The sequence below is a fragment of the Ovis aries genome, chromosome 2 (genome assembly GCF_016772045.2).
Source record: "Ovis aries strain OAR_USU_Benz2616 breed Rambouillet chromosome 2, ARS-UI_Ramb_v3.0, whole genome shotgun sequence".
Lineage (NCBI taxonomy): Eukaryota > Metazoa > Chordata > Mammalia > Artiodactyla > Bovidae > Ovis > Ovis aries.
Window position 1 is genome coordinate 248,675,550 of NC_056055.1, and position 16,217 is coordinate 248,691,766.

A 16,217-nucleotide genomic window follows, 5' to 3' on the forward strand; every position below is an offset into this window, starting at 1 on the left:
ACCGTGAGCCCCCACCCACGTCTCAAAACCTGATGGCAGTTCCACACCCAAATCCTCTGGCTCCGCCCACGGCGTGGCCTCTTGCCGCTGTCCAAGGTGCTGCGGGCAGAACCCACCCCACCTCCCTTTCCAGCACCCCAAAGGGCTGCTAACCAAACACCTCCCTGGCCAGGACTGGGGCTCCCAAGCATCACCTCACACAGAGGCGAAGGGACCCTGGTGAAGGGGCAGGAAAACTTGGGCTCACAGACCAGGGCCCCAAGACCCCAGAAGATGAGGGCCAGGACCAGGAGGCTGAGCTGGGAAGGCACGGATGCAAAGGCTGAACCTCAAGCTTCAGCAGAGACGGTGAGTTCACACAGGGACCCTGAGGATCAACCCCGGGTCTCGGGGCTCACCCTCAGCTCCCTGGGTTCAGGGTCTCCACCTGCCAAACCAGGACCTGTCATCCAGGATCCAGCCCAGACTGCCTGGCTGCTGAGTAAGCTGAGGCAGGACCGAGTGGGCGAGGAAAGACGGTCCTGGCAGGAAGGCGTGCGGCAGGGCCAGGCTGAGGCGCCCCTGGGCCTGGAGGCCACGCTGGGGACCCAAGGAGAGCAAGCAACAAGAAAGTGAAGTCGCTCCATCGAGTCCGACTCTCAGCGACCCGTGGACGGCAGCCCACCAGGCTTCTCCCTCCACGGGATTTTCCAGGCAAGAGAGCTGGAGTGGGGTGCCACTTCCTTCTCCAGGGCATGAAAGTGAAGTCGCTCCGTCATGTCGGGCTCCTAGCGACCCCACGGACTGTAGCCCACCAGGCTCCTCCCTCCATGGGATTCTCCAGGCAGGAATACTGGAGTGGGTTGCCACTTCCTTCTCCAGGGGATCTTCCCGACCCGGGGACTGAACCGCGGTCTCCCGCATTCCAGGCAGACGCTTTACCCTCTGAGCCACAGGGATCACTGCCAAACATCACGTAGGGTGGAGCCTGGGCCGTGGCGAAGGGGGCGGGCACGGCTGTTGGTCAGTGACAGGAGAGGGTCCAGGCTGAGCCAGGAAGGACCCCCAGACGAGGCCTGCATCGCAGTGGCCAAGGATTGGCCGCACTCACGGCGGGACGAGGCAGGACCCCAGTGTTGGCCGAGCGCCCCTTCCCCATGGGGTCCACACTGGCTAAAGAGCCTGGGGCCCCGAGTGCCAATATCCGCACCAGCCACTCCCTCAGCACAGCCAGGTCCGGGCTATCCCTGGGGGCACAGGGACCCCAGCCCTACCTCCCCAGGAAGCAGCAGACACTACAGAGGAGCAAGCCCACTGCCCAGCACGGGGAACCCCTCCCCTCTCGGCAGCCCTGAGGGAGCGTGTTGGGGGGGGCAGGGGTGGCCCGCGGGGATCCTGCCTCCCCGTGCGACCCTAAGACACCCCCGGGAGCCCAGGGCAGGGTGTGAGAGGGGCCAGTGCAGGGGACGCCTGGAGATGGCCCCCGGGGCCACGAGCTGCGAGGCAGGGCCAGTACCTGAGTCTGCAAGCTGGTGGCGTCCAGGACGGTGACCCGGGGCCCACAGCTGGCCCACACGGCCTCCTCCAGGCTCAGCAGGGCGCGGACAGGTCCCGGCCCCACAGGCAGGCACACGGGCGGGCTCTCCAGGTCCCAGGGGATGCCTCCTGCAGGGAGAGGAAGCCGGCAGGTCAGCGGGGGCGGGTGGGGGTGGGGGGCAGCAGACAGGTCGGGGCCCCCCAGCCCTTGGGAACCAGGCCCCCGGGGGGGCGGGCCCGGCTCCAGGCTCCTCCCGGCCCAGCTCCTCCAGGCCCCCAGCCCTGCCCCCAAGCCCCTGCTCCCAGCCTGGCTCCAGGCTCCTTCCGGCCCAGCTCCTCCAGGCCCCCAGCCCTGCCCCCAAGCCCCTGCTCCCAGCCTGGCTCCAGGCTCCTTCCGGCCCAGCTCCTCCAGGCCCCCAAGCCCTGCCCCCCAGCCCCTGCTCCCATCTGTGGTGCTCCCCACTCCTCTCTCCTCCTCTCCCCTGCCCTCTGCTTTCACCCCACCACACGCCAAGTCCGCACCGACTCCACGCAAGGGCCCGTGCTCAGGGCTGCGGAAGAAGAAATAGATCAGACACACACCCTGCCCTCAAGAAAACCCCCACTGGCTGGCGAGACCATAAGGTTAATCAGCAGCCACCACACAAAGTGCCCAGCCCAAGCGGTCAGGCATGTACAGAGGGCCTTGAGAACCGTTAAGATGGAGGGAACCAATTCTGCACAGGGGAAATCCAGGGAGGCTTCCCGGAAGAGGCAGCATCCAGACAGCCCAGCCAAGAAACCAGGGAGGCTTCCCGGAAGAGGCAGCATCCAGACAGCCCAGCCAAGAAGGCAGCATGACGTGGTAGAAAGTATCCTGGCCTTGCTTCTGCTAGCAGCTCACTATGGACCTTGAGAACGTCTCTCCCCTTCTCAAGGCCTCAGTCTCCCCATCTGGAGAATGTGGAAAGCGCCACCAACAAGACTGTCTCTGAGGACTCTTCAGACACCGTAACTTACGGAGACTGTCCTGCCTTCTCACAGACCTGCTCACCCACTCCAAGGCACTCTGTCACCTCTACTGAGATTTCCAATGACCTTCCTCCTCCAGAGATGCCACCACCCCAGGTGTGGGAGGAGAAAGTCCTCAGAGGCCACCGGCCCTCAGCCCACGATCCCTGAAGATGGACAGATGAAGGGATCTGGCCCAGCGTGGAATGACTCTCTCCCCGGCCCACCCCAGGGACGCTCAGCTCACCCAGGAACAGACCAAGGATTTCCCCTGAGATGCAAGCAGTGTCCACTGAGATAGGTTTTTCTCTGAAGTCACACCTGATGCCACACAGAAGCCCCGTGGCTGTCCTGTCCTGCCACCGTGCCAGGAGGGTTGAGCAGGAAGTGGGGCCCACCCATGAGGGGCAGGTGGTGGAGGGAGGAAGGAGCCTGGGCTGGGTGCCAGGGCCTGGCCCCCCCAACCCTCCTCCACAGGGTCCCTAGAAGGGGTGGAAGGTAGCCCTGGCACAGGCCGTCCCTCCGAGGCAGCTGCTGGGCAGCGTGACGGGCACCACTGTCCACAGAGGAACCCCTGGACGGCAGAGCAGATTCCACCCCTACCACATCCTCCCCTTTCGTGAAACAGGTCCTCCTCTCCCCTTCAGCTCCTCTTAAACTTAGAAGGTTCCTAGCTCCACTGAGTTGGGAAACACACAGACACACACCCCATCACCCCTGCCCAACCAACACACGTCCGGCTCTTCCCCGCCGTGAACGCGGGAAGCAGGCTGGGCCAGAGTCCTGGCTGCAGCCTCTCAACCTCTGCACGTACCTGGACAGGTGCCGCTGCCACTGGGAACCTCAGTTTCCTAGGCTGTAAAGCAGGCGTGACGAGCACACCCACGCTCGCAGATGCGGCCAGGCTCAAGGGAAGGAAACGGGCGCGCTCGGCGCAGGGAAAGCGCGGACGGCGGTCGCCACATTCTGTTATTCGTGAGCGTGCTGGACACTCTTTCCATGAACTGTCTCCTTACCTCTCATCAGCCTGGGTGGAAGATTCTCTCGCTTTCCCTGTTTTACAACTGAGGAAACTGAGGCGCGGGGCTGAAGGGAGCAGTCCTGGCCACCCGGCAGGACAGGACTGGCCACGCGTCAGTTCTGGCCCTTGGCTGTCCCTCGCCTCGAGGCGGCCGCCTGCGCAAGCGGGTGGACCTCTCCGGACTCACGCAACGGCAAGGACTCGGGGAGCTCGGGACGTGTGCACAGCCACCCCGGGGGTGTGCGGGCCAGCCAGGGCTGGAGCTCAGCTGACCCTGGCCCCCGTTCCCAGCTGCTCTCTCAGGTTCCAAGAGTTTCCAAAGATCTCCAGGCCCAGGACTGGAGTCCAGGACGGAAGAGTGACCACAGGCAGCCAGGCCTCCACAGCAGGCTTGGACCCCACCCCCGCAGGGAACCAGAGCCACAGAAAGCAGGGCTCTGCGCGCCCCCCAGCGGCCAGAAGCCGGAACGCCCGCCACTCGGGCCGGTTAGGAAGGCAGCGGTCAGGGATGCTGGAACCAGGCCTGGCAGCGGAAGCGCGAGCCCTTCCCCGGGAGCAGCGACGGCCCCCCTGAGCCCTCGTGCCCTCTGCCCTCCTGGGACAGCACCTGCCTGGGGCAGGGGGGCGTGTCTGATACCCTTGAGGGTCACACATGTCCTGACCACCCTTCCACTTGCTGGGTGTCTCCTAAGAGACCTGGCTTCAGGACAGAATGATTAACAGATAAAATGTAATGATGCCAGGGAGGTTCGAGAGGGAGGGGACACACATATATTTACAGCTGATTCATGTGTTGTCTGGCAGAAACCAACACAGCATTGTAAAGCTTCCAACTAATTAATCCTCCAATTAAAAATGCTTCTAAAAAGAAAAAAGATTTAATAATACCAACATCATTATATCAAAAAGAACACAGGACAGGAATTCCTTGATTCAGGGGCCCATGGTAGGACCCTGAACCAGAGGCTTTCCCTTGCTGGGACTCCATTTTCCCACCTGCAACCCAAGGGGATGGAATTCTGCTGAATCAACCCTGGTGCCTCCCTGGGTTTGTCTCAGTTCCCTGGAGCGTCCCTGGTGGCTCAGCTGGTAAAGAATCTGCCTGCAATGCGGGAGACCTGGGTTCGATCCCTGGGTTGGGAAGATCCCCTGGAGAAGGGAAAGGCTACCACTCCAGTGTTCTGGCCTGGAGAGTTCCATGGGGTAGCAAAGAGTCAGACACGACTGAGCGACGTTCACCGCCACTTTCACCCCTGGTGACAGATGTCACAAGCAGACCACCTCTCACCCTGGAGTTCCGGCCTCCAAGATTCTTTCCAGCCTCACAGGCCACAGGTCTAAGACTTCAGTCTGGAGCAGCGGGCGCTCTGGGCAGGGCCAGCCCCCTGCCCACCCCTAGCTGGCGGGGGGGGTCCACCGCTCCCTGCTATCCCTGCCCACCAGCGGCTGTCCATTCACAATTCAAGAACAGGCATCCACACCTCCAAAGTCACGCCCACACGGGATGACAGCCCGTTTGTCTGTGCCTGGTCCCGCAAACACCAGGTGAACGGAGACCAAGGCCCAGTCACAGCAAAGGCACCTTCAAGAGGCAGGCGTGCCCCACTGTGGGTGGCAGATGAGAAAGCCCAGAGGGGTCCTCGTGGTTCTGAGGCCAAGGTGAGCACACAAAGAAACAGTCCCTGAGGCCGAGGGGAGCGGAGGGGCAGCCAGCACGCCGGGAGGGGTCGCGACAGTCCCTGAGGGCGATGGGAGCCGAGAGGCAGCCAACACCCCGGGCGTGGTCGCGACAGTCACTGAAGCCGAGGGGAGCTGCGGGGCAACCAACACCCCGGGAGTGGTTGGGACAGTCACTGAGCCCTGGGGAGCTGAGGGGTAACCAACACCCCGGGAGTGGTCGTGACAGTCACTGAGGCTGAGTGGAGCCGAGAGGCAGCCAACACCCCGGGAGTGGTCGCGACAGTCACTGAGGGCAAGGGGAGCCAAGAGGCACCCAACACCCTGGAAGGTTTCACGACAGTCACTGAGGGCTAGGGGAGCCGAGGGGCAGCCAACACCCTGGGCGTGTTCGTGACAGTCAGTGAGGCCGGCAGCCAACACCCCGGGCGTTGTCGCGACAGTCACTGAGTCCGAGGGGAGCCAAGAGGCAGCCAGCACCCCAGAAGTGGTTGCAACAGTCATTGAGGCCAAGGGGAGCCAAGAGGCAGCCAACACCCTGGGAGGTGTCACGACAGTCACTGAGGGCGAGGGATCCAAGGGGCAGCCAACACCCCGGGAGGTGTCGCGACAGTCACTGAGGGCTAGGGGAGCCGAGGGGCAGCCAACACCCCGGGCGTGGTCGCGACAGTCACTGAAGCCGAGGGGAGCTGACGGGCAACCAACACCCCGGGAGTGGTTGGGACAGTCACTGAGCCCTGGGGAGCTGAGGGGTAACCAACACCCCGGGAGTGGTCGCGACAGTCACTGAGGGCGATGGGAGCCGAGAGGCAGCCAACACCCCGGGAGAAGTCGCGACAGTCAGAGGCCAGCAGCCAACACCCCCGGAGTGATCGCAAAAGTCACTGAGGCCGGCAGCCAACACCCCGGGAGTGGTCGCGACAGTCACTGAGGCTGAGGGGAGCCGAGGGGCAGCCAACACCCCGGGCGTGGTCGCGACAGTCAGTGAGGCTGAGGGGATCCTAGAGGCAGCCAGCACCGCGGGAGTGGTCGCGACAGTCACTGAGGGCGAGGGGAGCCGAGGGGCAGCCAACACCCCGGGAGTGGTCGCAACAGTCACTGAGGGCGAGGGGAGCCGAGGGGCAGCCAACACCCTGGGAGGTGTCGTGACAGTCACTGAGGACGAGGGGACTCGAGGGGTAGCCAACACCCCGGCAGGTGTCGAGACAGTCACTGAGGCCGAGGGGAGCCCAGGGGCAGCCATCACCCTGGGAGGTGTAGCAACAGTCACTGAGGGCTAGGGGACCCGAGGGGTAGCCAACACCCCGGGCGTGGTCGCCACAGTCACTGAGGGCGAGGGGAGCCAAGAGGCAGCCAACACCCTGGGAGGTGTAGCGACAGTCACTGAGGGCTAGGGGAGCCGAGGGGCAGCCAACACGCTGGGCGTGGTCGTGACAGTCAGTGAGGCCGGCAGCCAACACCCCAGGCGAGGTCCCAACTGTCACTGAGGGCGAGGGGAGCCGAGGGGCAGCCAATATCCTGGGAGGTGTCACGACAGTCACTGAGGGCTTGGGGAGCCTAGAGGCAGACAACACCCCGGGAGTGGTCGCAACAGTCACTGAAGCCGAGGGGAGCCGAGAGGCAGCCAACACCCCAGGAGGGGTCCCGACAGTCACTGATGTCAAGGGGACCCGAGGCGTAGCCAACACCCCGGGAGTGGTCGCGACAGTACTGAGGCCAGCATCCAACACCCCGGGAGTGGTTGAGACAGTCACTGAGGCTGAGGGGAGCCGAGGGGCAGCCATCACCCCGGGAGGGGTCACGACAGTCACTGAGGCTGAGGGGAGCCGAGGGGCAGCCATCACCCCGGGAGGGGTCGCAACAATCACTGAAGCCGAGGGGAGCCGAGGGAGAGCCAACACCTCGGGAGTTGTCGTGACTGTAATGACGATGGTGGGCGGGAGAGGCACGCGTCCGTCCCCAAGCTCCCTGCCAGCACCTGTGACTGGCTGCCCCTCGCGCTCACAGCCACCCTGTGGTGAGGGGTGGAATTCGCACCCACTTTACAGGTGGGGAAACTGAGGCCCCAAGAGCAGAAGCAACAGCAGGTCCCGTCTCTCGGGGTGGGACCCGATCCCGACAGCCTGACCCCTCAGCCCACCCCTCACGCACCCTCTCTTCTGGCTCCTCGGCAGGGGACTGTGGCCCCCGTCCCCAGCGGCTAACCAGGGACAGTCCTGCAGCCCCACCAGGCCTGATCAAGTGCCTGTCTCTGCTCAGAGACCGACCAGGAGTGGGGGGAATGGACAGAGGTCGTCCAGGCAGCTGTGCCCAAACACAGGATGGACAGGGATGGCTCACCTGGCACCTCATGAGCGCGTACCTGCCGTAAGGAAGGGACGCAGACACGCCGAGATCCTGAGGGCTGCAGACGCTGCCACGCCCACACTGCTGGACTCCCAGGCCCCCAGCTCTGGCAGCCCCGGGCTCCAGGTGGCCCGGTGACCCTAGAATCCTCAGTCATCTCACAGCTGCTGGACACTCCTCTTCAGTCTCAGCTTCGGGGTCCCACCCTGGGCACAGTGGGCCAGGCCCTCCCCGACACCCTGCACAGCTGCTGGACACTCCTCTTCAGTCTCAGCTTCGGGGTCCCACCCTGGGCACAGTGGGCCAGGCCCTCCCGACACCCTGCACAGCTGCTGGACACTCCTCTTCAGTCTCAGCTTCGGGGTCCCACCCTGGCACAGTGGGCCAGGCCCTCCCGACACCCTGCACAGCTGCTGGACACTCCTCTTCAGTCTCAGCTTCGGGGTCCCACCCTGGGCACAGTGGGCCAGGCCCTCCCCGACACCCTGCACAGCTGCTGGACACTCCTCTTCAGTCTCAGCTTCGGGGTCCCACCCTGGGCACAGTGGGCCAGGCCCTCCCCGACACCCTGCACAGCTGCTGGACAATCCTCTTCAGTCTCAGCTTCGGGGTCCCACCCTGGGCACAGTGGGCCAGGCCCTCCCCGACACCCTGCACCTCCCCTTAGGACCATTAGCGCCACGTACGCTCGTCCATGGACCTGTCTCGTCTTCCTCTGTAAGCTGTGCGGGTGGGCTCACGTCCGGTTTGCTGGCCACCACATCCACGGGGCCTAGTGGGCGCTCAGTAAACATCTGGGGCACAGATGTCTGACGGCAGGATGGCTGCCAGCGCACCTTGACTCCCTCCTCCAGGCCAGACGGCACCCCACTCTGCCTAGAGCAGCCAAAGCCCCCTGAAAGCTGGAGAGGACTCCCGTCCTGGGAGGACACTGAGGTTCAGGTCTTGGCTCACCTGTGGGACTCCAGGGAGTCCCTTTCCACCCAGAAAATAAGGGTGTTGGGTCCAACGGTCCCTAGTGGCTCTTTTGGATCTGAGCAACCCCAGACAGAAAGTCAGTGGTTAGACCCCAACCCTCGATGGCTTGAACTGCGTCCCCCAAATTCATTCATTCACACGTCAACCCCTAGCACCCAGCACATGACCTGGTTTGCTGGTAGGGGTGCTGATGGAACTGATTAGGATGAGGTCACGCTGGAGGAGGGTGGGGGTCTGAGTCCAAGGGGTTCTCTGGACACAGGCTCCCCCAAAGAGAGCCCCACAGGAAGATGGGGATTATGCTGCCACAAGCTAAGGAACCACGTGAAACCGGGAGAGAGGCCTGGAACAGACCCTTCCCCAGCGCCTTCCGGGGAGAGCACAGCCCTGCCGACACCGTGCTCTCAGACCTCAGTGTCCAGAACGGCAATCAGTAAACTCGGCTGCTGAAGCCGCTCGGTCATGGAAGGCCCAGCACATGGATACACCCTGCCCACCTCCTCCCAACCCGCACTCCCAAACTGAAGTCAGGAGCCAAGAGGGAAAGGGCCCGAGGCAGCCCATCTGGGGACTGGGGGGTGCAGAGCAGGCCGGGCCGGGCTCCCACACTCCCACAGGAGCCAGAGGGTGGCCATCTCTCCAGCAGTCTTGGTGTAGCTCGCCGAAGATCTGAGACTGGACTGACTTTCACACACACGGTGTGTCTGACGGGGAGAGGGATCGCCTCCCCTCCCTCTACCCCCTTTAATTAAAAACTATAAATGCCTTATCAAAAGCTAATTTAAAATACCAACACAGTGCCAAGTGGCAAAAAAAAAAAACCCTCAGTACAAATATCTGCTCATAAGCCGCAACAGGCTGTGATGACACAGCAATCAGAGGCCGGGGGCGGAGCAGGAAGGCTGAGGCTGCGGCACAGCAGCCTCGGGGGTGCTGGTCTCGGACCTGCTCCCCTCCACTCCCGCTCTTGTCCTTGGACTGGGAGCTGAACAAGCCACGAAGAATGGGGACCACAGCACTCCATATCCCTTCCTGCACCTCAGCATCAGTATCCATAAGGAGGAGGTCATTCTCCAGGGTCGTGGTGAGAATTAAGAGACCGCACCACTTCACCCTGTCCTGGAGCACAGCAGCTCAAATGCTGCCCACCTTCCCTCCAGACGACATCGTCTGTGCCACTGACGGCTCGATCAAACAGTAGAGACCAAAGCGCCTGACCCCACTGGGCACCGACTGTGCCAGGCGCTATGCTTGCCTTCACTGAAATGCTTACCCCACCTGCACCTATGAGCAGCAGGTGTTACCATTATCCCCGTTTTACAGATGAGGAAACAGAGGCACGGAGGAGCAGCTGCTCGCCCACGGACACTGCTGTCATCAGGGCAGGGCCCAGATATGAAGCCAAGTCTCTCTGAGCCCAGAGACTTGCTTCCTGTGCAGCAGAGTCTCCTGCCAGTGGGCTGAGCTGTCCGTAAGAGAGTGAGCAGCCCGTCCTTCTGGGGACCCCTGAGCTGTCTGTAAGACAGTGAGTGGCCCATCCTTCTGGGGACCCCGAAGGGGACCAGGGGCCTCCAGTCCCTCCAGCACCTCAATTCCCGGACTCTGTGCTGAGCTGCCCCCTTGGTCTGCCTCCCACAGCTTCTCCGGTCCTGGATCTGACTCTCGGTCAGGGCCCCGGGCAGCTCCCAGCACCCCCAGCACCGCATCCTTACCGCTGGTCCGAGGGTAAGCAGCGAGGGTGCCATCCTGCAGGCCGGCCAGCAGGTGGAAGGGGCTGTGTCGCAGGCAGAGCACGGGCTGCAGGCCTGGGCTCCGGCAGGCCGCCAGGCACTGGGTGCCCGTGTCCACGCTGCTGTAAAGCAGGATGCTGCAGGGAGAGGTGGTGACTCAGTCAGCCCCCCGCCCTCCTGTTGAGAGGGCTCCAGCCCCCACCTCCACCAGCTCAGCCTGCCTCCCGCTGTGTGACCAGGCCATCACTCAGACTTCTCCATGGGCAGCCTTTTTGGGGTGGGGCCACGGAAAATGGGGCTCTGGACACAGCACAGCCGGGGGCCTGGGAGGACGGTTTTCAGGGTCACATCTAAGGGCAAACCCAGCTGACTGTCCCCCTCCAGCTGGCTGGCCTGGACCACTGAGCCTCAGTCCTCTCTGAAAAATGGGGCCGCGATGCCTACCTCACGGCCATACCAAGGAACAAAGCCCCAGCGTGTGTACTGCCTGGATGAACCTTGAAAATGTTAGGAGAATGAGAGAGGCCAGGCACAAAAGGCCACACACTGGGTGAGTCCGTCTGTATGAAATGAGCAGGAGAGACAAATCCAGACCAGGGGATGGGAACAGATCAGTGGGTCCCAGGGGCTGGGGCAGGGAACGTGAGGTGACCCAGAGGCTCCGGGGGATAACAAGAATGTTCCAGAACTAAGCAGTGAGGATGGCTACCCATCAGGAATGTCCTGGAAACCACTGAACTGCACGGTTTTTAATGGCTAAAATGATAACTTTATGTAGTTTGATCTCATAAAAAGCAAAACGAGTTCATCAGGCCCCTGGGTTCCGTGAACCCAGGCCTGGACAGCATGAAGCCTCTAGTGCCTCCAAGCTGGTTCTAAGTATACTAGCTTTCAGCTCCTCCCCCGGCTGCTCTTGCGGGACATGGGCCCCTACGAGGCTCACGCTCCTGGCCTAGGAGCAGCGCACGGCAGGCGTGCACAACGCTCCCGGACGCTGCCGCAAGTGCGGGCAGCACGCAGGCAGGAGGGTGCGGGGGTGCGGGCAGCAGGCAGGCATGAGGGTGTGGGCCCATCTCAGGGTCCTCTCCACAACCACCTTCACAGTCCAGTTAACGGGAAGAATTTTCACCCTCCATCCACATGACTGGGCCTGCTCTGCCGGGGAGGCCACTGCTGCACGGAAGTGTTTGCTAACACCAGCTCCAGGCAGGTCTTACAAGGGGGGAGCCCCCTCTGCCAGCAGGCCTCATAACCTGGGCACACTCCGCACCCTCACCTGCCCTGCAAGGCCAGCTGAGGCCACAGACAGGTGGATGAGGGCAGTGACAGCAAAGGGGCCTGAAGTCTTCACGTGGCCCACGTCCTGGTGGGCTCTCACAGCAGCCCCACATGTGGGGGATGGTGACACCACTTCAGAGCGGCCACACAGCGCAAGGGACTGCAGGCCCCAAACCTGCTCTGCCCGACACCGGAGCCCGCGTCGCCCATGGCGCCACACTACCAGGAGGAAGCCGGGTGGCACAGAGCAGCCCCTGAAGGGTCCTGGGTAAAGTGTGAGCAGCTCCTGACACTGGCGGGGCACTGTGGACCCCACTTCCTGCTCCTGGCCCCCACTTCCTCTTCCTGGCCCCCATTTCCTCTTCCTGGCCCCCACTTCCCGCTCCTGCCCCCACTTCCCACTCCAAGCCTCCACTTCCTGCTCCTGGCCCCCTCTTCCTGCTCTGGGCCCCCACTTCCTACTCTAAGCCTCCACTTCCCACTCCAAGCCTCCACTTCCTCTTCCTGGCCCCCACTTCCTTCTCCTGCTCCCCAATTCCCGCTCCTGGCCCCCACTGCCCACTCCGGGCCCCTACTTCCCATTCCTGGCCCCCACTTCCTGCTCCTGACCCCCACTTCCTCTTCCTGGCCCCCACTTCCTGCTCCTGCTCCCCAATTCCCGCTCCTGGCCCCCACTTCCCGCTCCTGGCCCCCTCTTCCTGCTCTGGGCCCCCACTTCCCACTCCAAGCCTCCACTTCCTGCTCCTGACCCCCACTTCCTCTTCCTGGCCCCCACTTCCTGCTCCTGCTCCCCTATTCCCGCTCCTGGCCCCCACTTCCCACTCCGGGCCCCCACTTCCCACTCCTGAACCCCACTTCCCACTCCGGGCCCCCACTTCCTCTTCCTGGCCCCCACTTCCTTCTCCTGCTCCCCAATTCCCGCTCCTGGCCCCCACTTCCTGCTCCTGGCCCCCTCTTCCTGCTCTGGGCCCCCACTTCCCACTCCTGAACCCCACTTCCCACTCCGGGCCCCCACTTCCTGCTCTGGGCCCCCACTTCCCGCTCCTGGCCCCCACTTCCCACTCCAGGTCCCCTCTTCTTGCTCTTGGCCCCCACTTCCCACTCCAAGCCTCCACTTCCCGCTCCTGGCCCCCACTTCCTCTTCCTGGCCCCCACTTCCTGCTCCTGGCCCCCACTTCCCACTCCTGAACCCCACTTCCCACTCCTGGCCCCCTCTTCCTGCTCTGGGCCCCCACTTCCCGCTCCTGGCCCCCTCTTCCCATTCCTGGCCCCACTTCCCACTCCTGAACCCCACTTCCCGCTCCTGGCCCCCACTTCCCACTCCAGGTCCCCTCTTCTTGCTCTTGGCCCCCACTTCCCAGTCCGGGCCCCCACTTCCTGCTACTGGCCCCCACCTCCTGCTCCCAACCAGGGGCACCGAATGTTGGGGGTGAGGAGCAAAGCTGGAGGGGCAGTGCCCAGGGTGCCCAGCCCACTCTGGCCCAGGCCCCTCACCTGCCGTCCTGGAGCCCAAGGCAGATGGTGGGGTGCACCCCGGCCGAGGTGTCAGCGGCGGGGCAGCCCTTGTCTCCATCTCTGCCGTCGCCCTCCTCTGGCTCTGGAATGTACTCCATGCAGAGCACGGGGGCCGCCAGTGGGAAGGACTTGACCGTGCGGGGCGAGGGCCGGTTCAGGGAGAAGATCTCCACCTGGCCCCCCGCGCCCTCCTGGCCGCCTCCAACCTACGGAAGAGACCAGAGAGGCCGTCAGGTGAGTGCCTCGTGGGCGGACGCAGACGCAGACCTGCCCCCACTGACCTACCCCGAGCATCTGTTTGTCACGGGGCTCAGGCACCAAGAGAAACATGCCCGCTCCTGCCCACAGGTACCCTTCCGCCACTGAAGGCCACTTGTTCCCAGCTGCCATGGCACAAGTTAGATTCGGGCTCAGAGAAAATCAGGAAGAGAGCTGAGATGACTAGGTACCCAGCCAGCTTTCTATCTCCTCATCTTTAAGGTAAGTCTGAGGCAACAAAGAGCGAGTGTACACTCTGCCCCGTCTCCTTCGGTTTACCCCAGCACTTAGCACGTGGTAGACACTCATTATATGCCGGCTGAATGCATGGATGTCCACAAGAACGGACGGACAGAAGAACGGACGGATGGGATAGAAGACTGGGTGACTGGATGGATAGAAGGGTGGACAGATGGTTACAAGGACTGATGGGTGATGGATGGATGGATGGATCAACAGATGGATGAAGGGAGCGCGACTAGCTGAATGAATGGATGGATGGGTGGGTAGGTGAACAGATGATTATAAGGCTGGCTGGATGGGTGGAAGGATAACAGATAGATGGGTGGATGGAAGGATAGTGGATGGGTGGGTGAAGATTAACGGGTGGGTGGAAGGATAGTGGATATATGATGTACCTACTAGACACTGGAGACCAGTGAAGAAGAAATCACCCTCGGAAGGGACAGTTGGGCTGGACCCTAAAGGGTGAGCCAGACTTTCTTGGCCTAAATGCCTGGAGACTGACTGGAGGGGTGGTGAGGCTGGAGCCTCAGGAAACCTACAGGAGGCCACAGTCTGCACCGTGAGCCACATGGCGAGCACAGCACCGATGCAGATCAAGGCAGGCTCTGCAGAACCCCGGTGCAGAACGGTGGCTGGAATCTCTGAGAGAGAAGCGCAGCCCTGCCTCCTGACGCCCGGGGGGCACACCTGCCATCCAGAAACCCTGCACTGCTCCGTCCACGTCCATCACGGCACCAAGGCCAGGCGCAAGAATCCGACTCTCCGATCGGTCCCCTGGCTTTCTGTTGTTCCTGCTGAGGCCACACTCTGAGCCTCAGCTCTGTGCTGAGCCACACTCTGAGCACAGAGCCTGCCGTGCAAGTCCCCAGAAGACCTTGTTGGGTGAGGGTGTGCAACATGGGGCCCACGGGCCGGCCGCTTCCTCCAGCAGCCTCCCAGGTGCCACCCACGGGCTGGCCGCTTCCTCCAGCAGCCCCCCAGGTGCCGCCCACGGGCCGGCCGCTTCCTCCAGCAGCACCCCCCAGGTGCCTCCCCCTCTCATGCCCCCAGGCCCCAGCTGAACATGGGGGTTACTCACCCAGAGGTAGCCCTGTGGGAGGGAGGTGCTGACAGCCGAGAAGCCCAGCAGAGGACAGCTGACGGGACTGTGGACCAGGGCCCCAAGCTGCAGAGACAGACGGCACACACGCGTGAACACCGAGGGGCCAGAGAGGCTGACTGACAGCACGACCTGGGTCTGGACCGTCTGTCAGGGGCTATTAAACCTGCCGGTTCCTGCATCCCCTTCAGGCCCTCAGCCAGGCCCCTGAGGGCGGGGCCAGGGAGAGGCAGGCTCCTCCCGGCAGCCCCCAGGCACTCACAGGGGACCTCTGCCCTCCTGGAACCTTCTGGAGCCTGAATGAAACTCTTTCCAAACCGGGCTTTGTTGAAAACCATGAAGTGCACCCCTTGTATTTCGTACGCGGGGAAGACGAGATCCACAGAAGACGAACAGCTGCCCAAGGCCACGCAGGCGGCGCGCACCGTCACCCTCGGCCCCTGTGTCCCCCGAGCAGCACGGCGGACAGGGTCCCGGGCCAACAGAGCCCTCCTCGGCCGACCCCGCCAGGACCAGAGGGCTGGTCCGAAGTCTGGGGGCTCCGTCTGTGTGGGGCTGTCACTGAGGACCACTGGCTGCTCACTCCTAGGCATCAGTGGCCCCCCAACCCCACGCCAGTGGCCCTCAGGCCTGTTCCTGAACTAAATCTGCCGTCCATGTCTCTGGCCAGGATGGCAGTGTGAGGGAAGGGCCTGGCCCTTTCAGGGGCCTTGCTGGAAACTCCAGCCAGATCAAAGGAGGAGGCTGGCTGGGGAACGCGGAGGTGCCCCCCTCCCCGCCAAAGAGGAAGCAGGCACCGCAGGGCAGGCCTTTGAGTAGGCAGATGCTGCCCTCTGCTGGCGCCCGCAGCCTGCTTGTCCCGGCCCCACTGGGGTGATCTGATGAGGAAGCCTCTAAGGGCCACAGCTGAGGGGACCCAAAGGGGTCACCTCCTGCAGCCCCCGTGCTGCTGCTGCTGCTAAGTTGCTTCAGTTGTGTCTGACTCTGTGCAACCCCATAGACGGCAGCCCACCAGGCTCCGCCGTCCCTGGGATTCTCCAGGCAAGAACACTGGAGTGGGTTGCCATTTCCTTCTCCAATGCATGAAAGTGAAAAGTGAAAGTGAGCTGAGTGGCTGGCAAACGTGAACTTGGAGGGCACGGGGACGTGACTGGCTCGGGATCACACAGCAAGGAACGGCAGAATCAGGGCTGAGGTGCCCTTTTCAGTTAGCACGCTGGAGGCCGTGGCCTCCTGGGCACAGCATGGGCTGGGCTGGGCTGGGCTCCCAGGCGCCCTCAGGCCCTGTCCCCTCACCCCGCCTCTTGGGGGGGCCACAGCCCGCTCAGGGCCTGGCCCTTCCTGCTCCTGTCCCCTTGGATTTGGGGTTGGGGCAACCACAGCCTGGCCTGGGTGTTTCCACGGCAACCCCAGAGGGCCGGAAGTCAGCAGAGCCTGGGCCCGAGATGGGGGCAAAGACTCAAAAGCTCCTTGAACGGGGCAGGCTCTGGACCCAAAAGGGCCGTCCGTGACGGGAAGCTGACTTCCGAGAACCAAGCAGCCCCACGCGGAGCAGAGCAGAGCA

The 16,217-nt window shown here is 63.1% G+C and overlaps 1 protein-coding gene across 9 annotated transcripts in view; it reads right to left on the reverse strand.

Annotated features, from left to right (window-relative positions):
- The window catches only part of ARHGEF10L (Rho guanine nucleotide exchange factor 10 like), a 170,817-nt gene that overhangs the window by 26,918 nt on the left and 127,682 nt on the right, over positions 1-16,217 (reverse strand). For all 9 annotated transcript variants that reach the window (XM_042244756.1, XM_027965650.2, XM_042244757.1 and 6 more), the window contains 4 exons: positions 14,633-14,719; positions 13,030-13,256; positions 10,240-10,394; positions 1,496-1,644 (listed from right to left, as the gene is read on the reverse strand). In XM_042244756.1, coding sequence (XP_042100690.1) covers positions 1,496-1,644; positions 10,240-10,394; positions 13,030-13,256; positions 14,633-14,719 — 618 coding nt within the window. The remainder of the gene's footprint in view (positions 1-1,495; positions 1,645-10,239; positions 10,395-13,029; positions 13,257-14,632; positions 14,720-16,217) is intronic.